The 26,523-nt window shown below is 43.6% G+C and overlaps 2 protein-coding genes across 8 annotated transcripts in view; both read left to right on the top strand.

Annotated features, from left to right (window-relative positions):
* ANKRD17 (ankyrin repeat domain 17) overlaps positions 1-8,205 on the top strand; it is an 89,894-nt gene extending 81,689 nt beyond the window's left edge. The window contains exons 30-34 of one of the 4 annotated variants that reach the window (XM_063335513.1): positions 767-964; positions 2,022-2,270; positions 3,897-4,072; positions 4,416-4,580; positions 6,190-8,205. In XM_063335513.1, coding sequence (XP_063191583.1) covers positions 767-964; positions 2,022-2,270; positions 3,897-4,072; positions 4,416-4,580; positions 6,190-6,249 — 848 coding nt within the window. In that variant the 3' untranslated portion in view covers positions 6,250-8,205. Of the gene's footprint in view, positions 1-766; positions 965-2,021; positions 2,271-3,896; positions 4,153-4,415; positions 4,581-6,189 lie in introns of those variants that run through there. The other 3 variants (XM_063335512.1, XM_063335515.1, XM_063335514.1) reach the window with 3 other exon arrangements.
* A 460-nt stretch (positions 8,206-8,665) lies between these two features.
* On the top strand, positions 8,666-25,426 carry LOC134515910 (cytochrome c oxidase assembly protein COX18, mitochondrial). 4 transcript variants are annotated; one of them, XR_010071150.1, is made up of 7 exons: positions 8,673-8,998; positions 10,337-10,437; positions 11,189-11,352; positions 12,236-12,348; positions 12,852-12,959; positions 20,905-22,448; positions 24,443-25,426. XR_010071150.1 is itself a non-coding variant. In XM_063335519.1 (6 exons), exons 1-6 carry the CDS (start codon positions 8,681-8,683, stop codon positions 13,903-13,905), a joined length of 978 nt encoding a protein of 325 aa, XP_063191589.1. In that variant the 5' UTR covers positions 8,666-8,680; the 3' UTR covers positions 13,906-14,053. The 4 variants fall into 4 exon arrangements, 3 of the variants coding, with proteins under 3 accessions (XP_063191589.1, XP_063191590.1, XP_063191591.1); XM_063335519.1 differs by lacking the exons at positions 20,905-22,448; positions 24,443-25,426 and adding an exon at positions 13,732-14,053 and having other exon boundaries at positions 8,666-8,998; XM_063335520.1 differs by lacking the exons at positions 20,905-22,448; positions 24,443-25,426 and adding an exon at positions 13,414-13,534 and having other exon boundaries at positions 8,672-8,998.
* Positions 25,427-26,523: the final 1,097 nt, after the last annotated feature.

Genomic DNA, 26,523 nt, shown 5'->3' with positions numbered 1-26,523 from the left:
TGGCACGCTCTGCACTGCCTATCGCAGTGAAATCATAAATTTAACTCTTCTGTCACGTGCTTTATGAGCAGGAGAAAGATGCAAGTGCCACAGCAGGTGGGTGGTAACAAGCTTCCTTAATAGTCTTTGAAACTTAAAATCCTAACACTTTATTTTTTCCCTGTCTTCATTGAGGAGAACATTCCAAGGGTAGTAATTCTTGTATTTTGAATATCTGGGCTAATCAGTGCCACCTGGTCTTAATAAAATATCATTTTCTTAAGCAAGTTAAAAAGTATGCCTGGATTGGGAAAAAAACATTTCAGTGTTGATCGTGTATAAAGACAATCTGTAAAATAAAAAATGAAAGGAGAAAGTCCTCAGATCTTCAGTATTATTTCCACCATTCTTGGTGCAAAGTGATGCTTTCTAAACCTACAAAACTTCAATTGCGGGTTAATAAAATGCTCAGTTACTTTTCCAATGTCCAGTTATATCAGAACATGGATTATATTCCCTAAATTTCTTTGAATTTAAGGTACCTGTGTGATAACCTAAGAGTCATTCTTGATTTACATACCCAGCACAACTGCCACATACTGTTAAAACTCGCAGAGTATGAAGCTGAAGGCTCCCAGTTCTCTTGGGGAAATAGTAGCACCCCCCACGCACCAACAATTGATTGGATAAAAGTTTTCCTTCCTCCTCGATTATTTCCCTGAATCGGGCGACCTCTTCACAGAGATCTTGGAGTGCTGGGAGTGACTTGTGCCGATTTCTCTCCTAGGTATTGTCAGTATGGATTCACCCTACGCTTCTGTAACACCCTCTTCTACACACCTGGGTAACTTCGCCTCCAACCTCTCCGGAGGTCAGATGTACGCGCCGGGGACACCTCTTGGCGGAGCACCCGCAGCTGCTAGTTTCAACAGACAGCATTTTTCCCCACTCAGTTTATTGCCTCCATGTTCATCAGCATCAAATGGTGAGTTCTACTCAGTGGGAAAGGAGTTGAGAAGCTATTGTACAATACACTGGCCTCGTGCGCTGCCTATTTTAGGTAGGCTTTTCTAGTTTGCTGTGTTGTAAACATCAGGTTTTTAGATATGTTTTAAACCTTTATGCAATCCCAGATTTTTGAGATTAAATTTTCTTGTGCAAGTTCGGATACCTGGTGTGGGTTTTTTACCAGGTAAGGTCATGCTGTTGCGGAGTTCCTTATTCTTGCTGCAGTTAACTTTGGCTTGTGAACGTATGTCATGTTCTTTTAGTCATTTTGCAAAGAAAAGCTTGGGTTTTTTTGGTTTGTGAAGGTTATACTCCAAGTGTGAGTTGTGTAAACCTTGTAATGATGTTTTACTAAAGCTAGCTCGACAGTGGCGATGGCATAGTTTTTCTGATGTCCTTAGAACTGTGTCCTGTGTTTTGGGAGAAAACGCTTAGGGCAAGTTCTGGTACCTTCCTCCACGTTTAGCCCTGCAGTTTTGGCTGTGTAGCAGAGTTTTTTTGGACAGGAAACAACTAAACTGTTGAGTGCTGGTTTATTCAGGGAGCAAGTTAGTCTGTCTCACTGGCAAAAATAATGACAAACAAAAGCCACAAAAAAACCCCCACATAGAACAAATCAGGATTAAAGAAAAAAATAAAACAACAAAAACCCAAATACTACCCAACCCAACAACAACATGGGTTTATTTCAGCTATGCTTTTGCATATAATGCTCAAATAGGCTATTGCTGATACACAGCAATGCTTAGTTAAGATTTTGAACCGTCTGTTGTCATCGGTTGTGGTGTGTGTCCAGTAGCTGAGCTGATGGGGCATGATAATCATTTTACATAAGAGACTAAATCGATGGTGAACGTCTCCCTGGTCTGAAAGTAAAACTGTTAAAATGATGCTGAAATGTTTGCTATATGAATCTGGCAGTAAACTACCCGTTTTCACTTGTTTGATGTATGGCTGGGCATTAAAGGATGGTTGGTGGTGACTTGAGAGGACGTGGCTGCCGTTACTAAGTGCTCTCGTTGCTCTTCTCGCAGAGTCTCCTGCTCAGTCGGTGTCTTCTGGAGTACGAGCACCATCTCCCACCCCTTCAGCCGTGTCCTTGGGATCAGAAAAACCCAGTACTGTTTCTCAGGACAGAAAAGTTCCTGTTCCAATTGGGACTGAACGGTCTGCACGTATTAGACAAACTGGAACTTCTACCCCATCTGTTATTGGGAGCAACCTAGCTGCTCCGGTGGGACATAGTGGGATCTGGTCCTTTGAAGGTATAGGTGGCAATCAAGGTACGTGGTGTTAATAGATGTCCCTGTGCTTGCAATTGACCACGATGTTGAGTTTTCCTAACTTGCCTTTGGAGCTGAAGGAGGATGCCAAAGCGAATGCCTCAAAACGTAGGAGTGCTATTGGGGAAGGAGTTGGAGCAGGGACTTCTCTTTGCCCTCTTGTCCACTTAATTGTGATTTAACAAGGTCTTGGAAAACCTCAGGCTGCGAAGATTTGTTACTTGAAGCAAGAAATTTTTGTTTCTTTTGAGTTTTCTTTGTTCTTTCTAGTCATACCATTTGCATTTTACTAACACAAGGCTCTTGGTTCTCCTGTAGTCACCTTGAATTCAGTATTTCATAATTCATTAAAAACTCAAGTTACTGATGGGACAGCTTTTCTCAGCAAGTGCTTCAGGAATCTTGGATGAATTTCTTTTCCCAGTGTTTTTGGGGATTTTCATTTGTTTGTTTGTTTTGTTTTTGTTTTTATCCTCGGGTTGAGGGGGAGGGAATGGTGAGATCCCGTTGGATGGTACCTCTGGAGGTCATGTCCGCCTCCTGCACAAAATGGGATTTGCTGTGAGGTCAGATGGGGTTGCTCAGGGCTTTATCCAGTCTGATCTTGAGAACCTCAGAGGATGGCAAGTGCTCAGCCTCTCTGAGCAACGTGTTCCACTGCTTGAGTGAGGAATCCAGACCGCTTAGGGTTTTAATAGGCTGACTGTCTACATGCTTGGCATGCGATGAGTATGCTGTCATGGGGTGGTTTTCCCCAAATATAAACCAGATAGGATGTATCCAAACCTTTTTCACTTCACTAGTGATCTTTTCCCCATAGCAAGAGGCTATTCATCATTAAGGCTTTAGAAATTGAGTGGTTTTATTTGCGTTGTCTAGGTGTAAAAGTTGCCCTTTATGTCTGCCTTGGCTTTCAGAATGCTGCTTTCTTCCTATTTCATTCAGAACGGGATTGGCTCTTCCCTTGTTGGGTTTTAGGATGGCTTATGAAATGTTTCTGTATTCCTCTCTGCCCCTCCTAATATAATTTCCTTATGTTTTATTTTGAAAAACTGGCTTTCTGGGTGTCTGAGGTTTGGACTGTAATAACAATACCAAGCTGCCTCTAATGAATTCATGTAATTAGAACATGAGCACATGTCTCCAGCTGGTCATTTTCTGGTTTTGCTTGTCAAAAGTACTTCTCTGTGTCTTAGTTCATTAAATAATTCTTGAAGGAATGGTAATGAACAGGAGCAAATAGTCTTCATAGGGTACATAAGCATACATATCCCTTTCACAGCACCAAACGCACACGGGATTTAGGTTTTTGGAGGAGGAAAAATTAGCACAAATGCCAGCTTTCCCTTTCAAATGAAGGAATACTGCAGAGGTGGTGCTTGGGTTGCATATAACTGCTCAAAACTCCTTGCACTGGCTTGGGGTTTCTGCCGGCGGGTGACTTTATGTGCAGGTGCCATTCCTGATGCTCTCCGTCCCGCACGCCCCGAGGTTTTAATGCCGGTAGATGCACAGGAACAGCAAGCTGAGCAAATGTCACTTGTAGAAACATTACAGCATGCAAACAGGCTGGAAAAGGGATGATTAGCAGTTGTAATGCTGTTGCTGTGTCGTCTGTGCTGTTAGATAAAGTGGATTGGTGTCACAGCGGGATGGGGAGCCACATGATCCACAGGCCCATGTCGGACCCAGGGGTGTTCTCGCACCAAGCCATGGAGAGAGACAGCACGGGAATCGTAACGCCTTCCGGTACATTCCATCAGCCCGTTCCTGCAGGATACATGGACTTCCCAAAAGTCGGGGTAATAACCTTCTTGGACTTGCTATGCGCGGTGCCGCCCGATTGCCATGTCGGCGCGTGGGGCAGGTGAACAACACGAAGGTATCTTTCACTGTGCGTGTGGGAGCTGAAAGGTTAACTAGCCTTCACGGTACTGCAGAAGCCCAGATCTAATCAAAAATACCTTGTCTGCAATGTAATAAATACACGCATAGAAGGGTTTTTCTTAAATTCAGGTGTTTCTTTGCTGCTTTAAGACTGAGAGTTTAGTTTCTTTAACGTGAATCCCCTTTTGTCATTCTGTGTGTGCAATAGTAGCAGTGTTGATGAACGCACCCTGATTCTTGCTTTTTCCTCCCCCAAAGGGCATGCCTTTTTCTGTGTATGGGAATGCAATGATGCCTCCTGTAGCCCCCATCGCAGATGGTACTGGAGGCCCTATATTTAATGGGCCTCATGCTGCTGACCCATCTTGGAACTCGCTGATAAAGATGGTTTCAAATTCCACAGAAAACAACGGGCCTCAGACGGTAATCTTTCGATTTTTACATTCGCAGTTTTGTTTCAACTTGAGAAACAGCGTGGTGAAGATAAGACCTTAGCTGTTAGAAAATACGGAAATGCAGTGTATTGTTCCTTGTTTCTGCTGCTCTCTAAGGAGCTGATACAGCCCCGCTGCTCACTATGGCACCGAGTGCTGTACCTGCCTACTGACAACTTCTAAACGTTAGTCATACCTCCAAAAATAAGTCTAAGTTGCCCTGAGAAGAAATGGGCATCACTTGGTTAATGCAGTTCAAAGGAATGTGCTGCAGTGACTTCTGTCAGCACGTTTGTGCTTGAGAATTGGGAAGCTTTCTTCCAGCTGAGCTCAGAGAAGCTGCCTGTTTGATCCGATGCCTGGTTACTTACTGCAGATCAGCTTTTTTTTGATTGTGCTGTAGGCAAGCCTGGATACAAAAGATAGTTTTACGCCATATGTTTTACATGATTTCTGTCTGTGCTGTTCTGCATTTGGGAAAACACAAGCAAGGACTAAAGGATGGTTGCTGGGCTCTGGAAGGGATGATGTCTTCCCTGTGTTAGGAGCTCACCTCGCAAGGGAGCAAGTCACTCTGACCTTGCCTGGGTTATAGGCTTGGCCACTAAATATGATGTAGGTACTGGGATTGCATTCCCCTAAACCTCTTGTTGGTACTCAGTTGTCTTTGGCAGCTAATATTATAATGGATGATCAGTAGTTCCTGTTATGTTATATCCTGTCTTTATTTGGAATTATTCAGTGAGCTCTGCTATACTCTTATTAGATAAAGATATTCCTGGACTTAATTTGCTTGGGAATGGTCCGGGCTGCACACAGCAGCTCCCAGCTCCGTCAGACCAGAGGTGTGCAGAAGAAGAGGTGGTCTGTTGTTTGGCCACAGTTCATGTATTGCTCTGAAGCAGTTCAGGACCGTTCAGAGGCGACTTCTGGTTCAGTGAGAAAACTTTGCCCCCCAAAGGAAGGTTTCATTTGTTAGACTTGGGTTTCCACAGAGCTGAGGGTGTTGGTATGCACTGGGGGAAAATAATTCAAGGTGCCAGAAATCAAGTTCTTGATTGTCTGAACTTCCTAAGGTAAAGACAGACTCCTGCTCTGAAAGCTGGAGGTCTTCAGACGCTGTCCTTCCAAATAATTTTGGACATCATACAGAGTCCTCTTAATTCTCCTTGTCAGCGGACCTGGCATGTTTAGAGAGAGTGCTTATTTCCCTGGCTCAGAAGGGATACATTTTTCCTGTGGAAAAGTGAAACGGATATTACATCAGTGTTGCTATGATGGAGGAATGAGTGAGCATAAATGGGGCTGATTTCTCTTTGATTCAGCTGTGAAGCCAAGCAGTCGGGCTGGGTGACAGTGTTGTTTTTGCACTAAGTAGACAGGAGGAAGAAGATGGACCCTTTGGCCAAGGTGAAAAAGTACAGGTGGAGGGACTGAAACCCCATTTCCCTCTTGTCTCACCTGAATTACAGCAGGATAAACAAGTGCTGAAAGGAGCTTAGTGTAGTTTGAGGATTGATTGCTGTGTTGTAGTTTTGACTTTGGAACTGTATCGAGCAGCCCCGAAGCGTGGCGTTAAATGAAGCTTTCTCTTGCAGGTGTGGACTGGAACTTGGACACCTCACATGAACAGCGTGCATATGAACCAGCTTGGCTGAGTGGGATCAACGTGCGAGCCTTGAGATTCCTTTTTTGCGGAGGAAAACACAAATGGCAGAAACAGTTTATGTGCTCCCAGATCATTCTACTGATGTGCTTGACTGAAGTGTGTAGGCTTTTTGCAGAAGAACTTACTAACTGACCTTTTTCTGTGAACATTGTGACCGCCCATTCCCCACCATCATACGTTTCAACTTAGTTAGCCTTTATTCTTTCCTTTCTTTTTTTTTTTTTTGACATAACTTTCTGTTGAAGCTGTTCTTTGGCTGGTTGGTTTTAGTACTGTAAACTGCTTCTGAGCAAACACAGAAATTTAGCAAAATTATGTAAACTTGATCCTGAAGTTTTAGAATGGCAAATAAATGTACAATTGTTTACATAACAAATGGCTAAGCAGAAAGTAAATTTCAATATGTCAGTATAGAGGCTCTACTTTATGTAGACTTAAATTAATGTGAGATATGTACCTTCATATTCAGAAATCTGGATGTTTCCTTCATACATTAAACTATTAATAAGCATACCTTTTCTACTTGTGTAATTTAAGTACATTATAAAAAAAAAAAAAAACGGGCATTATCAGAGGGCTCTTTTCCAAATGTGTGGTGGATTTCTTTGAGAAGGCATACATCAGTCATAACCAGATATTAAGAGTTTCCATTTTCCTTCTGCGAAAGGCTTTTCAGCAAAAAGTGCCTGAGAAAACAGCCTTTGGGCACATTCGGAGTTGCCTCCGCACTGAACTCCTCCCCTGCTTGCCCAGTGAACGTGGTAAATGTGTCACGTCGCAGCATCTATTAAAAATTATTCTTACAGTTGGGTAAGTGCAGCGAGGTCTGTTCTGTTCCACGAGTGCTCCCGGAGCTTCTGTTCCTCTGGTTCCTTCCTTTGCCTACAAAAGTCACTTCAGAACATGGATCCTTGGTGTCTGTTAGTTCAAGAGTAAGACTCTCAACTTGCAGTTTTAGCAGAGCTTCACTGATGAAAAGCAGCTCTGGAGGAAGGCTTTCATTTTGGTGTAAGTGGCTTTGCTAGTAGGCCATGTCTTGCTCTGAATTGGGTCCCTGCCCTCTGAAGGTTTATTTGGAAAAGTCTGAGTGAGAATTTCCTTGTGGTCACCTTCTCCACTTCCAGTTGCACGGGGTCAGTAGCGGGGCCAGGATGTGAAGTCTCGGGGTCCTGTGAGGCAAGGTTGGGATCCTCGTGCAGGTTGTGTGCGTATGGTTTAAGGTAGACAAGTATGTTTAGTATGGTTTAGAGGGACAAGTTGGATGTATTTTTGTGCGGGACAGGGAGGGCCGTTGTGATGTGTTGGTGGTTATTTTGCATGGAGGAAGGCTGAAGCAAAGCTTGTTTTTCTTGTGCTGTGTCACTTGGAGCCAAGCCTTCTGTTGGGAGTTACTATCCTGAGAGATGCAATCTGGGCAAGAAATGCCCCGGGTGAGTTAAATGCTCTGCTATTCGGACTAGCTTTTAACAATGCTGGTTTGTACCTGTTATGGTCCTCCTTTAAAAGCCAGAAGAAAAAAAAACACTTGTCCAAAGAAACCTACTGCCTTTTACATACCGTGGTGTCCAGAAGGTTTGTACACACAGGTGTCCACAGACATGCCCTTCTATGATGCTCTAAATAAAAGTCAGCTCCCTTTTCCAGCTGTCTGTGTGAAGAACTGGTTATAGCAAAAGGGATATCAAGCTGGAGAAGGGCAAGGAAAAATGATGGAAACTCCCTTTCGGTGTGTTAGCGTGAGAGGGGAATAGCGCCCTTCTGCTTTGCTCTGTGACCCCTTAGCCCTCCACTGGACTTTTTTGCTTAATCCGTCAGTGTTATTAAGGATTATTTGCATTCTTATTCTGGAGTAATCTTACTGAGAAATACTGCTCAGTATTTATTACAACCATGAATTTTGTGGGTCGAAAGAAGAGTTTCTTAGCTATATTTTGTTGACTTGGATAACCCAACTGTGGCTGGGGACGCGTTCAGTGAAATCCCGGGGTAGGGGGCTGGGGTTTTTCCTTAGAGACTTTTTTTTAATCATTTCATATGTAATGCTTTTTATTTGACCAATAAAAAAGCAACATACTCCTGTGAGACCTGGCAGGTCTTGTTTATGTAAGAAAAAGGAACAAAATGCTGTTTAGAGCTGTTGTGGGGATCCTTGGGGGAGATGGGGGAGCCCCCACCAGCTGCAGCACCTGTGTTCCAAGGCGTTTCCCTGCCTCTTCGCGCCGCGGCAGAGGCGAGCAGCCCCCAGTCCCGGCGCAGCTGTTTGCGATACCCTCGGCGCCCGGCTGCTGATGAGGAATGGTTAATTGCCCATGCCGCCTATTAAGAGGCGGCTCTGCCCTTCGCTCTGCCCTTCCCCCTGCCCGCAGCCAAGATGGCGGCGGCGGCGCCGGCAGGGCTCGCGGCGCCTGCGCGGCTGGCGCATGCGCGGCAGGTGGGGGAGGGGTCGCGAGGCAGAGCCGTTAGCCATGTGGCGGCTGGCGCGTGGCCGGCTGTTAACGGTCGCGTTCGCGCGGGGCCGGCCGTTAACCGTCCCGGCGGCGGCGGCGAGCGGCGGCCCCGGCGGTTGGTACGAGTGGGTGGCGCAGTCGACGGCCGTGCACTGGGCCGAGGAGGGGCTGGTGGGGCTGCAGGCGGCCGCCGGGCTGCCCTGGTGGGCCGCCATCGCCTGCGGCGCCGCCCTGCTCCGCACCGCCGTCACCTTGCCGCTCGCCGCGCACCAGGGCCGCCTCCTGGCCAAGGTGGGTGCCCGGCCGCCGGACCCCAGGGAGGGAGGAGCACGGCCGTAGCCCGGCGGGGTGCCCAGGGCGGGGTGCCCAGGGCCGGCTGCCGTGTGGGCCTCGCGGCGGTAGGGCGCTGGCTGGGGGGAGAGCGGTGCTTTGCCGTGAAGGTGGGGGAACCGCTCACAAACCGCCGATATAGGGCCGCGGCCGCCGGTTCCGCGTTCGCCAGGGGTCTGCCTGTACCTCTGCAGCGACCTGGAAGGAGGGCGTAGCGAGGGGGGGGCGGTCTCTTCTCCCAAATAACAAGCGATAGGATAAGAGAAAGCGGCTTCAAGTTGCGTTAGGGGAGGTTTAGGAGGGATATTTGAAACATTTATCTCACGGGAAGGGTTGTTAGGCATTGGAAGAGGTTGCCCGGCGCAGTGGTGGAGTCGCCATCCCTGGAGGTATTTAAAAGCTGGGCAGACGCGGTGCTGAGGGACGTGGGGTAGTGGTGGCTTTGGCAGCGTGGGGTGAATAGTTGGACCCGCTGATCTGAAAGGTCCTTTCCAACCTGCACAATTCTATGAATTTTCCTGGTAACCCTGTGACAATGCAGTTGGTTTAGTGAGAGTCAGAGGCGTGTGCAAAGTACTTTTCTAGGATTTGCTGTGTTAACTTAAACACGGCTTTTCCTAAAGCTGCTCCAACAAAATCTAGAAATAAACTAGCCTTCATCAGCTTCTAAATATCTGCTTTTTCTCAAAAGTGAGTAAAACGGTTGAAGTTACTAAGGAGGTTCTGTGCTGTGCCTACGGTGGCAAAGGAGCCTTTTCAGTGCTGTGGTACAAAGTCAGGTGTTTCTCCTCCTCTGTGCTGTTTCTTTGCTAACTAAGGGGGACTTTAGGGTGGTGCTTCACAGCTGCCAGAGCTCGGGTCTGATTGGGACTCAGTGGGATTTTTGTACTTCACCTGTGTAATGGTCACACTGGTGAATGCAGGTGTGTTTCTTGGATGGGGTTCTTCAGGGACCAGCATTAGTTCTTTGAATCTTTTTCAGATGGCATTAGAGGTTTTTTTGTTAAGTAAAGCAGTTAGTCACAATTCCTGAACAGAGACAGATGCATATTTAGAACAAAATATAAAATCTAATTTTGTATTAATTTAATTTAGTAGTAAGACAGTATGTTTGGTTGTTATTGTAAATACTTCTCAGTAGTATCTTCATATGGCTATTTTGTTAAAAGACAGAAGGTGTTCACAGGTGTGTGCCGCGTGCTTCAGGGTTGTTTTTAATATCTGTACAGGATCAGGTGGGGAGAGGAAGCGGTTGTTACATGTGACTGTGCGTAAACAGTTTTCCTTTTCTTTAGCTAGTTAGAAAATTTGCAGCCTGAGATTAAAAAACTAGCTGAGCGTCTTCGCTATGAAGTTTCTGTGCGTGGAAAGCAACAGCATTGGTCTGAAAAGGTGGCCAGGTAAGATGGTGATTGTACATCCTTTATAAATCCATTCCAGACTGGGGGAGTAGCAGGAGGGGAAGTCCTACAAACAGCAGTCTTGCAGAAAGATTCTACCATTGTCCAAAGCTTAGATTTTCTTATCCCTGCTGTGACTTATTTCTGTTTGTTATATTGCTCTTCAGAGTATATCTGTTTCAAAGCTCTGAATTTTTCATAGGCTTATGAGAACAGGGCCAAATCCAGGACTGCTGCTGTTGTGTTTACGTATGATTAAAGTTTCCCTATCTCTTACAGTATTTAAATATTGCTGTCACTTGAGGTTTGAGTGGTTGTGGTCCTGTTTGTTTCATAGTGCAGTACCGCACCCCACGTGGTAGCAGCGTGTCCAAGCTGGGATGCAGAGCGTCCCCTAAATGGCTGATTGCTTCTGCATTGAGAAAGTTATACCCTAGCTCAGACAACAAGCGCCGTGAAATAAAATAGTGGACAAGTTACTGGTAGCTGCTAATGACAGTAGGAAATTTTGTTGTGAAAAGGTGCTTATAATAACAGAGCTGAAAGTTGTGAGGGAAGGGGCTGGCATAGGAGAGAGGCATGTTTGAAGAGGAAGGATGTCTCAGGTTTTCCAGAGTTAACACCTAAAGAAGCCAATTGGACGTGCACAGCCTGTAAAAGTGTTATTTCAGAATTTGAGAAGTTACTCTATAACAGGTATCGCGAGAGCTTTTTTGGTTTTGTTTTTTTTTTTTTTTTTTCTTTCTAAAAGGTTCCACTTTAAGAAAAACCTGCGGAGGATTATTACGGAACTGTACATTCGAGACAACTGCCATCCCTTCAAAGCCACCTTACTGGTGTGGGTACAGGTTCCAATGTGGGTTTGCGTGTCCGTCGCTCTACGCAACTGCAGCGTTGGTGCCAGGGGCTCAGAAGGTGATTAATCTGAACACACACTTAACAGTCATTTTTTGCTTGGTTACTGTTTTTGCAGATGCTTTGCTGAAAGCTTCCAGAGCATCACAGATCTCTCCTTACGCGCTCTCATTATTTCTAATGGTGTTGTGAGCTTTGTGGGATGCCTCTTTAAAAGCAGTATTGGGGTCTGAGCGCTGCAAACAATGTGAGGCATTTTGTTAAGCCCTGTGAGCATTTAATTACTTTGTGGTTTTCTGAAGACCAGGTTAATAGGAAAAAAACCAAAAAACTGCCTTGGGATTCTTCTGGTTCACAAGATAAGCATATTTAGCAAATAATATTACCTGCGCTACAGTATGTTCACTACTAATCTGTATTTTTTTCTTCTGTGTAAAGTTTTACATGCAGTACTATAGACAAGGTGAATTTCTCATTATTTTTAAATTAAAATGCCGATATTTTGATATTTTAGAAAAGAGTTTATAGTGTGTTATTCTAAACAAAAAAGTGCCAAGTTAGTTATTAAGATAAATGTAGTGGTTTCAAAACCACAGAATACGTAGTCACTGTATATTACTACATGCGTATTTTCCTCATTGGCTTCTAAAGAGGTGGTGGAGATCAACCTAGTTTTTATCGCAGGTTTATGTGAATCAGCGGCTGTCATGAGCTAAGCTGTGTCTCAGCTTCTGTCTGCCACTGTTTTTCACTTGTATTGATTGCAGACTGCCTTGGCATCTGATCTGCTAAACCGAAGGTTTCTGCTTTAACGTCATTTCTCACGTAGATAAAATGTGTCTAGAAAGTTGGATGGTTTGATAGCAATCCATGGTACGGTTTTGACTAACCTGAGGGAGAAAATCATACTTAATTTCATATTTTCTTTAAACTATTCCTGTAGTTCAAGAACAGTTTTCAGCAGGCGGAGCGTTGTGGTTTACAGACCTCACTGCCCCAGATTCTACATGGATTTTGCCAGTTTCCCTTGGGCTCATGAATTTGCTGATAGTGGAGGTACGTTGGTGGAAAAAACAGCATGATTGCAAAAGGATAATTCTTTTTATAGAGTTGTAAGACAATATTACCCAGTTATAAAACATGATATCGTAAGGGTAGTTTCAGATTATCAGTGCTTTAAATGCATTGGGCAGAACTGAAAGATGACTTAATTGTTCTCAGCGTTACATCCCTGGTGGCAGCCTTTTCTCACGGAGCTGGCTTCAGGCTGAGGCGTCAGAGCTTTTCTGTGCTAAAGTGACTGTGTGCAATTACGTTACCTTGAAGCGATTGTTAGCTACTCAGCTAGGTTAGTACAGTATTTTCTACCAAGGACTGAACACGTGAAACATCAAAGTTACATGCAGGATTGTAGTGCTATGTTAATGGAAACGGAGGATGCAAAATGGAAGTAATGGATGAACAAGAGTGCTGGGTTACAGAAACCCCGCTGTTGCCTTTTTTTCTCCTTTTAGTTTCGAGAAGAACTTGTTTATAACTGGAGGTTTCTCCCCTTTCAGATCTTTGCTTCACAAAAAATGGAAGTTTCCAGGTTCCAGAAGTTTGCTACGAATTTCTTTCGAGTGGTGTCAGTAGTGATGATCCCTGTTGCTGCAACAGTCCCCTCGGTAAGCACGGAGTCTTAACGGTGCGTCCGTTAACCTGGGACTGTGGTATGTTTCCTCACGCTTGAAGAGCAGCCTAAATGCCTGCTGGATTTAAATACTCTGGATTACAGTGAGCCCTGAAACAAATAAGATGTTTTGTCTATGTATACTTTAAATTTTTGCCATGTTTGGAATATTTTTGTCTAAGAGGGAAGCATCTGGAAACTTAATGTTTCTAAACGTAATTTTTGCAAACTAGGGTTTGGAAGGACATTTCAGAGCGGGTTAGCATCCTTTTTGTCGTCTCAAAAATGAGAGGAAAACTTGATTATAATGACATATAGACAAAGGTTTGCTAAGTGTTTGCTTACTGTAACAGGAAATCAGCGTAGCTCTTGGATTAAGAAATTTTCCACAATCTTCTTAAAGCACTTTTCATTTTCACCAGGTATTCTACTTCTGATTTTTTTTGCAGTGCTTAGCAAAACCAAAGTATCTAGTTGTTTGGATCGTCAACTTATAGTCTGAAATGTAGACGTTTAAGCAAGTTTAATATGAATTAATTGATGAACTGTTGTCAAACTTCAGTGTAGATGACTTTTTTCCCCAGAAGAGTTGAGAAAAAATGAAAAATACATTTGAAATGGAAGCCATTATTGTTATTGAGAGGAGTGGTTTTAGGTGAGTTATTTTTTTCCATAACTGGGAGTAGCCAGTGGTTGTGGTTCGTGAAGAGCTGCCTAAAATGTTTGTGTTTTCATTGCATCTGAACTGGGTGTTTGTCTCCTTGCAGTCCATGGCGCTGTACTGGCTGTCCTCGAGCTTCGTGGGACTCTCGCACAACCTCTTGCTGCGTTCTCCCACCTTCCGTCGACTGTGTTGCATCCCAAGGACCAAATCTGACTCGGATACTCCTTACAGGGATATTGTGGCTGCCTTGATTACCAAATACAGCTTTAAGAAATGATGTCATTTGAACTGTGGGAAGAGCTGTCCAACAGATGTTGCATGGTTAATTAAGTAGTGCTATTTTATTGAGATGTACTTATTTACTGTAAAATGTTGCAGCTGGAATTATATTTATTTTACAAATAAAGCATTGCCCATCTGGCCTTAAAGAATGATTGCTCAGCACAAATGCGTGTTTATTGGGAAGTTTCGTTTCAAGGGAGGTGGTTTTGCAGTTAGAATAGTCCAGTAATACAGGTTTGGCTCCTGTTTGAAACTAAATGTTCCTAATTTTCAGTCCTGATACCGCATTTCTACTTGTCTTTCAGTGGGTGTATTTTCGCGAACGGAATGCAAATGCTTCCCTTGTTGCTGCGTGTAGTTTGATTCTAATTGTATATTAATTGGTACTTTAATACTTCTCTGTAGCTGTAAGGGCTGTGCGCAGACTGACCCAAAACAAGACCTGAGCTTCCAGTGTAAATTGGTAAGGGCCGAGTAGGCAGCTGTGCTTTGCAGGCACCCGTTGTTTCAGCGGCTAACAGGCTCAGAGCAGAAGGCATATTAATGGTTTATCAATACCAAGACAGGAGACATTCAGCGTGAGGAATAGCTGTGTGGCACTGCAAGGCTGAAAGCAGCATTTTAGTCTGTAGCTTGCTTGTTTTTCCGTAATTTTTGTCCCTTTCTCCCAGAAATCTATTAACTGTGCTTCCTGAAAGTATCTGAAACCAGTGATAAGCTAGACTTTTGTGCTTTCTGTAAATACTGGGCTCGTCTTAGAGGTTTTTTCTTTGTTTAAATGAGGGGTAAGGAGTTAATTATTTAAGCTCTTAAAAGACTTCTCATTACTACTTCGATGTAAAAGAAATCAACAGAAAATTGGGAGCAAAATTTTTAACACAGAATTTGAAGCATTTATTTGAATCGTGTTGATGGCTTAGTGAAACGCAAGAACTAATTGCACCATAGGTTTACTAATTCCATTGTTGGTATGTGTCAATCTTGCCACTGTTTTCCTGGGTCAGCCACTTAATGGTTTGTTGCATGATGGAATTGTAGAATCCTGTTTCTCCTACGGCTGTGCCGAACATATTTATTTAGGCTTTTGAAAGGGTATCGGAAGGCAGTTTTCCATACGAGGATGTTAATTGGTACCACTAACAATGTTGTGCCAGCTGTCCAGATCTATATTCACAGAGCTGTAACCAGAGGTCGGAAGAGAGGGGGTTTCTGACTGAGAACAGCAATTCTGGAGAATAAGTGTGGCTGTCATCGTACAGATAATGCACTCGTACAGATCTGGCTGGTCTACCTGCTGTCTGGTTATGAATCTCAGAACATCAGTGATACAGCTCCATCTGTATGCTGCTAGGATGGTCTTATGCCCAAAACCCCTTCTATGTGTGAAACTGCAAGTTAAACGTGGCGGCCAAAAGCATCTTGTCTCACAGTATCTAACAACTCAGAAACCACAGGTAAGGAGGTGATGGCATGGGCTCAGAATTGATGCGACAGAGCACTTTGCAGGGCTGCGTCAGATGTAGGAGATGGTTTCTAGATGTTTAGAGGATGTTACAGATCTCTGACTGGCATATTGTCATTCCGGCTGGGCTGAAGGTCCTGGGAGCAGAGTCGGGGCGAGGATGGGGGGAGTTTTGGCTGGCGAGGTGGCAGCAGGGGGAGCTGGTACTCCATGCAGTCAAGGAGTTGGGGTTCCCTTCGCCTCCCTCAGCTGGGCTACTCTTGAAATGGGGTCACCTGAACTGTGGGCCCCTGACAGGGCCTGAAACCAGGTACAACTGTATTTGTCATGAAAAATAACCCGTCATTTCTTGGGAAGCTTAAACTGGTTGCTGAGAAATACCTCAGACAGGTTACCAGCTCTGTCGGGACCCCACATGTTTAGTAGGTGAAATGGGCGTTGTTGGATTTGCCATTCTTTTTGGTGTATTTGAAAGTCCACGGCTAAGACTTGAGTCGCCCTGAGGTTTGGAGGAAGAAGCAGCTTTGTTTTCCGTGGTATTATGTCTCTGCTGGAGCAAGCAGTATGTGGCATATATACATGAAGAGAAACAGCATATTTAGTAGAGTTACATACAGATATATAGACACGTGTGCACCATATGTTTTCATAAATATATATTCCTGTGTGCAGGTAATCGCGTGTATGCTGAAGAGCTAGCACATACCCGTCAGGCTCTGATTTAAACATGGGACTCCGTTGTCAGCAGTGATAAGCGTTTATATTAAACGCTTTGTGACAATTAATTTGATATATGAGGTACCATTCGACTGTTTCTTGTTTATTTCTACAATCCCCGCGAATCCATTTGTGGCAGAAGGATTGCGGTGCTGGACTCAGGCCAGGTTATTCCTAGCCTTTGTCTGTGATTTTTGTGAACTGTTTTCTCTACTGCAAATAGTTGATTTCAGGTCTAAGTAAATTGTGCACCGTAGGGAGATGTGGGAATTTGCATGCAGATGGAAGTTTTTGCTTGCATAAAACTATAGTGTGAACTTTGCCAGTTAGTTTCAGCGCTTCTACCATTCGAGCAAATTTTCGGGGCTGTTCTAGCAGTACGTGAGTGCAGTAGTCTCTTAACCTTAAATACTCATTTCTCCATTTCTTCATGGTCGTTTTCCACCCTTCTAATTCTGCTTACCTCATAAAATTGTACCCAAGGTCTGCTAATGCAAGTTGAAAGAGAATAAGGTTCCTCTGATGAATTTATTTGGAGGTGGATTTCTTATAGCGTTATTTTAGGTGAAACCCGGGCCTGGAAGAGAGTTGTTGAAATAAGGCGGCTACCTCGGAGGGAGACTAAACTCGAGGAACTGAAATCAGTCAAGTCACGTTCAACTAAGTACAAGTTCCCTGAATGGGTTCTGTGCTGATAGAACTCAAAATCACTGAAATATCCTGGCACGGATCCCGTATGGAGTAGAAGTTGGAGCCTTCAGTGTCTGTATTGTTTTTCTGCTCCAAAGCCATAATCCAGAGCTCGCGTGGAAATTTTCCAAGCCATTGTGAAGTGTTCATTAATACTAATGCAACACAGAAGATCATTCTGCAAAGGCAAGTTTAGAGGACGTAGGGTGAAAATGAGAGCTAATAGAAAATCCTGTTTTGTTGGTAATATTTTCAACGTACAATGCAAAATTAAAAAAAAAAGGCCCCATTTTAAATGTGCTTTGCCCCTGCGTAGCCAGTGCATGTGGGGTTTCCTTTATCTGCATAGAGCCGGGCGAGCCTACTGCACACACTGCATACTCACCTGCTTAGTTTAGGATAATTAATGATATTGAAAAGGATATGTTCTTACAGGTCATCTGTGTTTCATTCTCTGTCTTGAAAATACAGCCTAAACTTTGAAAATAGAGCTGCGATGTTTGTTGGCTTTAATAGTTCTGACCTGGAAAAAAGGCTGTGTGCCCAGAAGCTTACCTCCTTTCTCAGCCGCAGTAATTACTCCGTTAAAATATATTGTCTATACTAAAATCTTTGTCTTGATGGTTGGTGCCGTTTCTAGTAAAGAGGATCAGAGCTTTGCTGTTTCCCTTGCTATGATGCGTGCCTGTGGGAATGTAATTCTTGGGGTTTCAGTCCGTGTTGATGAGACAAGGATGGAGCAAAGAGGACCTTGCAAGCCGTCGTGTCATGCTAGAGGCTGCGCTTTCTGCAAATGAGCAGGCGGAGGTGCATTTCTGGTGGAGAAATCAGAAGAACGGTTGCTGTGTTTTCCGAGAGACAAAACTGAAGTGTCTCGGAAAAGTCTGTATAGCGTTCTTCCTGAAGCCTGTATAGCGTTTTTCCTGAATGATACCACGTTGTTTAAGTTATGTGAGATACAGCTGTGTTCAGCTTAACTGTTTCTTCACCTATTCTGCATGGTTCCCATTCTGGCTTTACTAAAAACGAAGAAATTGTAAGTAGATTACTAAAATCCGCTAGCAATAAAAGATTTGAGAGCTTAGAAAGGAAGGGAGACTTTATTCTTAACTCCCCTCTGCTCGTTAGCTTGAAATAGTGTAAGAAAGAGGAGTTAGAATCCTAGAATAGTTTGGGTTGGAAGGGACGTTTAAAGGCCAGTGTCACATTCAAGACGCAAATGTCAGTATAATATAACACCATTTACGGGGTGCCAGAGGGGAGTGCTGTTGTCTGCCACAGTAGCTGATACTTTGCCAGTCCACCTGGTTGTTTTTTGTGGTTGTTTTAGTGAGGAATCCAAATTCCTAATTGAAAGCTGAGTTACTAGGGTGGATTCCTTGAAGCGCAAGAATTTTTCCAAGGGCAAAACGTCATTTTTGGCACTTCAGTTCCATGGTTTCTGGAAAGAAAAAAGTGCTGGAGTATTTTTGACTATGCAGCTGTACACACGGGGGTGCTCAAGCTATAGCTGGTCTCGTTAGCTGTCAGGGCTCTGAAATCTAGGGCAGGCAGGCCTCACATCAAAACCTTTTTTCTTCTCCTGTCTTTCATCTTGACGCTGTTTCAGAACTTAATCAGCCCTTCCCTTTGCAGTGTACACTGCTTTTCCACCTCGCTGCCGTGTCCCTTTGAAGTAGACCAGCGTTTAACAGTGCTGATCTTGAAAATAATGCCAAGAACTTTGCTAGCTGCTCCCTCTTTGTGGGCTGAGGATGCCAAATGGAAATTGGCAGGTGTCAGGACAATCCCTCTTACGGCCCAGTTGTCTTTGCAAAGCTATCCATTTATGCAGCCAAGTGGCCAGCTGGCAGGAGAACTCTTTCTTTTTTTTGCTTGTTATTGTTGGACTACCTGTATTTAATTGATGTGACTTATTTCTAACGGTAAATAAAATACTCTTGGTTCCTTTGAAGCTCAGCGTGGCGCTAAGAGTAACAGCAGCTGCTGCTCTCAGAAGTGAGGGCTGTTGCTCTATTTTTAAAGTCTGAGGGATTGCAAGTTAACATTATCTTAAGAGAGAGGGGAACAGGCCAACGGGGAATTTGCACCACATAAAAACTGGCAGAGAGAGTGTCCTTAATCCGTTCCTTTTTTTCATTCTTTTTTTTTCTTCCATCCTTTTTTTTCCTCCCTTTATTTTGTAGGTTTAGGACTAGCTTAGGCCATGATTTCATAATATTACAACTAGACATTGCTGGATCTCTCAGCAGTACAACCGTGGTCTGGATGAAGCTGGACTATGCAATTGCATTTGTGTCAGATTAGAGGACACAAATAAGGAGTTTATGCTGACGTCAGGGCTTTTTCTTGCCAGCATCCTGCCAGCTGCGGGAGGACGGTTAATACTCAATCTAGCAAGAAGTAAGTCACAGACAGACACTCTGTGCTGCAAGTGACAAAGTTAACCTGCCGGAAACTTTTGAACCCATGTAAATCAGCAAAGTGAGTTCATAATAAGGGACTGGTGCTTTTCACCAATGTCGCCATGATGGTTTTGATCAATTCTTGGTGCACAGAGTAATCCTGCGGTGCTATGGGCTTTTGCTTTGGGTAGGGATTTTTAAAGCAGCCTGTGTAAGTCAGGTGCCTTAGTGCAGATTAAGGTGAGCCCACGCATCCATATATTCCTTTATTTAAAGAGTTGAGCTTTCTAGACTCATTTGTCTAACTGCCAGTTCATAATTTGAATGCCTTAATTAACTTTGCAATCAAAGTAACAGTAAAAAACGTTTTTAACCTGCTTTATTTAATATAATCCCCTAACTTTTGTTTCAAAGAAAAAAAGGTGGGAGTACTTCAGGAGAGACTGCTGCTGCTTTATTTATAGGATTTGGGCTTCTGGATGAGCGTCATAGCTAGTTACGGAGCCCAGATGGCTCCCCATGTCTGGGGAAATGAGGGTCCCCTCTGGCAGTGGGGAGGATGCCTCTCTGTAAGGTGTGACAGATAAGAATTTGCTGCCATGCATAGGGTCAGATACGTAACCTTGGTAAGCACGCTCTCCCTGGCTGTCCCTCCCACCTGCAGTTACTCTGGCAAATTCTTCATTGAGCAAATTATTCGGTGTTCTCTGGTTTTGACCAGGAGTAGATAGAGTGGTAATAAAAATAATGTCTCTGCTTTTACTTACTTCCATGGTAGAAGATAGCAAAGAAATCTGCAGTGTTATCAGCTGCAATGAACGGGAAGTGGAGTTTTAAGCCTGTGATTTTCATCTGATTTTATGCTCGGACTGGTAAATGAAGACTATCGTCATCCCTCTGAAGCAGTTAAATTCTGTTCCACATAGCACGGACAGGGGTAGGCTGAAGACCATGGAGACTGTGGTAAATCTAAAGAAACTACTAGAACTCACCAAACCCTTTTCCTTTGAATTATAAGCATTGTGGTTTGAGCCACTATATTTTTTTTTTCTTGCAAAGTAATCCCCAATATTTGTTTTGCGATTATTATTTTTTTTCCTGCGTACCATGACAAAATACGCTGAAGTTCATTGTCTTATTATTTGATTATAAACATTTTAGCTTTGTTTGCAGCCTATGCGATGAATCACTCAGACAAAAAGTAGTTTGTCCTGGATCAATTCAATGAATGTGATTTGAAGGCCCTGGAAAATGGGAGACAAACAATACTCATTTCCAAGTTTTCAGATGGACAATTAATGTTTTTACAAAAAGCCAACATTCTTCTGGGGATTGGCAAACATTTTCGTAAAAACAAGTAACAAAAATAATTCCGTACTCCTGGAGCAAATTGATATGCAAGTGATGGGATATTAAATGCTGGGGAGCTAGTTTCAGTTAAATAGCGTACTTGGAACTTACGCAAATTGTGTGCTGGGGATGATTCCAAAAGGTCCCTCTGCTGTTCATATGTCACAGAGTTACAGAATGATGGAGGGTTTGTTTTTTGGGTTTGGTTTGGTTGGTTGGGTTTTTTAAAGGATCACAATTCTCCCTAAGTGATAGATAATCTTTTCTGTTCTGAAAACTGCTGTTGTTACAGTCCTCAGGTGTTGTGATGGTTGGAGTGTAACGACAACCGAGCAAAGCTGGTGGTGAAGAATTCTCTCTTCTCTTGCAGATTCCAGGGGAAAAACTGAAGGTATAACAAATGGTCCTGACTGGCCTGGAAAGGAACCAGCCGTCATCGACACTGCTAAAAGCTAAGGACAGAGGAAGGTGAGGATGACAGTCCTTGCACCATCCTTCAGGATGGAAGGATTTGTGTGGGAACTGTCGGGCTTCATTTTGCCTGGAAGCCTGTCCCCTCTGTTCACCCACGTGCATCTTTCCACCCCTCTCGCTGCAGTCCCCTGTTTCCAGATTAACGTTCTGCAGATGAAGCCTAGAAGGCATTTAAATTCTGGAATCTCCTGTTCTGACTTCATGGGACAAATATGGTGCGGGCAAGAGTCTCACTTCTTTGTGTACATCCCCAAGATTGAAGCAAGGCTTTTATCTTGTGCTTGGAGTGTTCCTCAAGCTCTGAATCTTCTCCTACCAACAGCAGATACCCAAATACAAGCGTGTCCCTGCAGATAACAAAATCTTCGCCAAGGCAAGCATAAAAGCAATGAAATATTCCCAGCTCCCAAGCACTCCTGGTACTCAAATTCCTCTTGAAAAAAATGGGGTGTCGTGTACTGTATGCTCTGAAGCTTAATAGTACCTTATATCCATAAGGCGCCACATGGAATAGCACATTCTTGTGGCAGTGTTTCTGGAAACATGTGACTTGTAAAATGTTTTTCATCCTAACTTCCAGGAGAAACATGAAGAGAATGTCCTCTTTTGGATGGCACTGTATTTCAGCTGGAAGAAGAGAAAAGCAACCATCCCCTGCTCAGAAAGTAAGGATCCCAAGCTAGAATGTACGTCACCTTACTTGGGTATTGCCCAGGATATCTGAAGTCAAGGAATGCCATTGTCTTGACGAACATAAGGAAAAATGGATTGTTACTCAGCTCCTAAATCTTCTCACCTTTCCTCACTGTGTGTCTTGCCAAACCTATGGCAGCTGCTTCCCAGGGGTCTGGTGAGCTCCATCCAGAGACTCAGCAGGGAAGAGGAATTTCTGCAGCCTGATAATTCATCTTTAATAGGAAGAGACGTTACTGCCGCTGATTTGGATACAGCCCTCTGTCAGTAGATGGAAGGCAGGTGTAGGAAAGATGAATATCCCCACCAGAGAATACACCGTCTTGCTTCACTGGTGAATGAATGCCGTTGATTTTGAGGAAATCACGCTTTTGCATCTGCACTTCAACAGTAAAAAGGGGGTTTTGGTACTTGTTACAAGAGTACAGCTGAGCACTTGTGATGCTATCACAAGCTTGATGTTGGCTTTATGAGCCTGAGGCTCAAATGTGTTCAGTGGAGGGGCCAGGAAGGTTGAAAAGCCATTTGGCATGTTGATGGGTACCACACACGTTGTAACGGGAAGAATGTTGTTAATTAGAAACAAATGCCAGCCTTCAGCATAAGGCAGTTTGGAGGAAAAGGGCCTGTCAGATCCAGGAGTTTGGGCCTCACTGTGTTTGTTTGGAACTTGCCTGGGGACTGTTTCTCAGCGCTGACCAAAAGTGGTGTGCAGTTGTTCCGGAGGGGACAGAAGGCAAAACCGTGGTAAGTGATTGATCCTTGGAAGTGTAAGAGGGTGAGAAGATCTTTGGATCTTAGTTAAAACTTGCAGCCAAGTTTAGAGCAAGCCAAGAAGTTGCTTTTCCACTCTAATCTTTTAAGATGACCTGTTTTACTTGGCACTGAGATGGGCTAAGGATCTTCAGGCAGAGAGATGGTAACTTTTGAGGTACCTGAGTGGAGCAGAACATCTGACTGGATTTGTCGTTCCTATTTGAGGGCTGTGATGGATGGCCATTTGTCGTTTTGTGTGTTTTTCGCTTTGGGAACGTGTTTTAGAAAATGGTGACCCGCGAGCTTTTTCTGACAGGATAACATTTTAAATAAGGATTTTGCCTGAAGTTTTGGAGAGGCTGAAGTGGATTTGAGAGGTCTAGCTGAGGTACTAGGGCGCTTAAGTCCAGTGATTTTCTTTCAGCACCTGAGTTTGAACAGACGACTGACCTCTGTACTGATGGGGGTTGCTGATGCAGGTTTTTCAAACACGATGTGTAACGGATGTAAGGACAAGAGGTGCTTCAAGACTCTGAAACGTTATTGTTCAAAACAGTAATGGCAGGATAGGCTAGTTGAAGCAGACTGTCAGAAGGATTCAGAGATCATTTTCTCTCCATGCAAATTCCGTGTACAGTTTTAGTTTCATCGCTGTTGATAAAAAGCCTTGCCATGATGAGGGCCTTTCCTAACATTTTTGGTTAATACAGCTGCCACAGAGGAAAAAATAGTCATAAAGGTGTTTTTTGAGCTCAAGGTGGTGAATTAGCCACTAATTGTTTGCCAGTTAATTCATAGTGTGCATAGTTAATGACAGGAAAAGGAGTTTGTCTGTGAAGCTTCTTAGAGAGGATCCCCCCCTTTTGGTCGAGTTTCATGTCACTGGTGGGCATGGTGAAGGTAAGAAATGTGAGATTTTGCAGGTGATTATCTGATTTGTACTTGGATAAACCTGGATAAAGTTGACATACTGGTATGCAAGGTAATTATTTCCAGAGTCTCCTTGCAAAGATAGCCATCTGCATCACAAATATACTGTCAAACTGGGGTGTGGGGGGAGGGGGAGAGCAGAAGGAAAATGCTGTTACAGTTTCATGTGCAGTTTGGAAAATTTTCCAAACTTTACTGTTAGTGTAGTTGCTTTCCCGACACACTGCGTGTTAGTAAATGCACAGTTCAGCATGGCATAAATCGAAATCCTTGTGGAACTACTGCCTGGCAAGTGGCTGTAGTCTGGCTTTTTTCCACCCTAGTACTTGAGGCAAAGTGCAGTTACTTCCCCTAGACCGGTTATCATCAGAAGCTGGGAACTGTTTGAGTAGAATAGCAGGGTAAAGGAATTCCCGTGGCAGTGGCTGCAGCATGAGAATCTAACCGTTTGTCTCACTAGGTATTTTGTAATGAATGAGAGCGTGAGCCAGTTGTGAATGTTTCTGTATGGCCGTATGCATTATGGACCATGATGAAGGCAGAAATGGCAGTCTTCTAGCCGGGAGCGAGAGTGGGTTTGTCTTCTCAAAGGCTCGGAAGGTGCTGCAGAGTCCAGTGGCTCCAGTTAGGGTGAGGGACCAGCAAACACTGCCAGATAGTGCAACTCATTTTCCCATGGAATAATACGCACAGGGATGACTTGTTCATTTAAATATGATTATATGTTACAGAAAAATGTGGCGTTTGTTTTAAGACTCAAGTAGCTTGAATTGAGCAAACATGGTAGGAGTGTAGCAAATGATCTAAGGCGATAGAAGCTACTGATGTGCTTGAATTGCCATGGCTAGGACAATCCTGCGTTCTGTGCTGTTTCCAGCAGCGAGGCTCATGGCAGAGCTGGCAGTCGAGTCCTGAGATAGCGGGATTGGTTTGTAGGTACCTGACAGAACATCACGCTGTAGGCTGAGCATACGTCTTATGTTACCTGGTGTGGTTTGTTTATTTGAGTCTTGTATTTTGTGGCGTTGTATTCGCAATAGGTTCTGTGTCTACAGGGTGGGACTGACAGCCGCTGTCTGAGATGCCAGTGCTTGCCCCAGGAAGAGGTGCTAAGGTATGACTTCCAGCCCGCTCTTACGGAGAAAATAAAAGACCACTTGCCAGCTCACGAGTCCTCTCTTACTCAACACCTGTGGGAAACCGCAAGTGGCAAGAAAAAGAACAGCTGTATTCCAACGTCATCCCCGTCGGAAAAAAGTTGAGATGCAGGAATGCAGTTTTGAATAATAGACATAATTGCCCTTAAGGGTCCAAATTAAAACCAAGGCCCTCTTTGTTTTACACGCTTGACATAAGCAGATGGAAATCATATTGAGCATAACTACAGATTTATGGAACTCGGGAAACACACTGTGTTAAGGAAGTGAGAGTCAGAGGGACTGCACTGTAAAAACGCCCCGTGGTCTAACGGGGGCAGCTAATCATGTACTCTAATGGGAGCTGCTGCGGGCAGACAAAATTCTCTTCTCTATTAATTTCTGAACTGTTAAGCTAGGAAAGCAAAAAGAAACATGGAACTTGAACTCTCTTTATGGCTGAGAACTTGAGCCCTTTTTGATTAGAAAACAGTTAAATGATAAAATCTTCCAATAGGGAAAGTCAGTTGCTTAGAAACGTGTCTAATAAAACACAGGTAGTGGCAGTGCTCTTTAGACACATGATTTCTGCTTTGAGGAAGAGTTTGAAATTGAAAGTTGGCAAAGAGGAACTTTTTAGAGGTGTAGCTTAAATCTTGTTTTTTATCCTGTGGATACAACTAAAGGGATTTACTTTTTGTAGCGCTTGCATTCTTTGTGTTTTGTTAAAGTCTTGCTGGCCAGTCAGTGTAATGAAACAAGATATTGGTTTTTTGTAAAGGCTCTGTAAAGTAAAGGAACTTAAAACTCGGGACAGCTTCTGAAAATGTTTTAATTTATGCCTAAGCATGACACTGTTATTCAAACTTAAGAATCGTTTTTCAATCACGACGCCATCCTTCCCGTGAGTGACTCATCATACCCTTGTGTTGGGCCTTTTTTTTTTTTTTTTTCCAAAAAGCCAGCCTTCTTTAAACACTTCTTTAAAATTGTTTTTTTTTCAAATCTCTTGCTGTTCAGTGTCCAAGCCAGGAATTGTGCTTTTTACCTTTTCTGTATATGCCCATGTGGTTCACATCATTTGCTAATTAAAATACTGTGTGCTTTTGACACTCAGCTGTTTGAAAATATTTCTGTTCCTTATTTCTAGGAATTTCTTTAATACATCGCGAGAATGGGGTTGAGTCACTAGGTCCTTATCAGCTGTTGTAAATGGAGAAGATGCATCTCTGTCAGAAGGAAACCAGTGAGGGACTGGGACCAGGCCAGTTGATCCTGCAGTGGTGCCATTTGCAAAGCAGCGGCGCTGATTTTTCAGCTGTAATCGCTGTGCAGTTTCATGGTTTTTATTTAGTTACTGCCTGGATAAGTGCTTGCTCCAGAGAGTGCAACTAATAATTCTCTTTTATTTTACAAAGTAAACAACCTCAGATTAATTGGATAATAAAAGTTTTGCTGTGCTTGCTTTTTTCCACTTTTATATGCTATTACTGGAGGGCTGAGAGATAAGCTTTGTTTGGAGATATTTAGAATAATTGTTTCAGCAATAAGTCCCCAGAGATTGACTATTCACATGACTGCAATTTTTAAAAAATATATGGTGACCTTTTCCCCTTCAGTTGCGGATTATCTAGAATGAACTAATTGCAGAAATCAGGGGAAAATAGCAGCACCAATGCTTTAAAATGCTTGATTGCAGCATACCTGCTGATTACTAGCTCATCCTGCAGGTACTTCTGCTTCTCTTCGCTACAGCATGGCGATGTTGACATGACGATGTCCAAATGGAACAGAACGTAGCTGACAGACTGCGAGAGCTTGGAGCTTCGGCGTGTTTACTTTCCCAGTGCGGCCAAGCCCCTTAAGGAATGGAACTGAAATAAGAACAGTCTGGCTTGGCAGTAAGTATATATCGTGTTATTGGCTGTCACAAGCTATTTGCTCTTGTGACAAATCAAAGTTTGGATTGAAGGTCTCTGGAAAATCAGGCTGAAGTCTGG

This window comes from Chroicocephalus ridibundus, chromosome 5 (assembly GCF_963924245.1).
Source record: "Chroicocephalus ridibundus chromosome 5, bChrRid1.1, whole genome shotgun sequence".
In the NCBI taxonomy this organism is placed as follows: Eukaryota; Metazoa; Chordata; class Aves; order Charadriiformes; family Laridae; genus Chroicocephalus; species Chroicocephalus ridibundus.
Note: the sequence above shows the minus strand (reverse complement) of the source record. Positions and strands in the feature narration are given on the sequence as shown.

What these genes read in the sequence shown, in the direction of transcription:
- LOC134515910 (XM_063335519.1), top strand. Translation starts at nt 8,681, where the DNA reads ATGCGCGGCAGGTGGGGGAGGGGTCGCGAGGCAGAGCCGTTAGCCATG. An exon ending in TGGTGCCAGGGGCTCAGAAG is followed by an intron (nt 11,353 to 12,235) that starts GTGATTAATCTG and finishes CTATTCCTGTAG; the next exon opens with TTCAAGAACAGTTTTCAGCA. An exon ending in TTGCTGCAACAGTCCCCTCG is followed by an intron (nt 12,960 to 13,731) that starts GTAAGCACGGAG and finishes GTCTCCTTGCAG; the next exon opens with TCCATGGCGCTGTACTGGCT.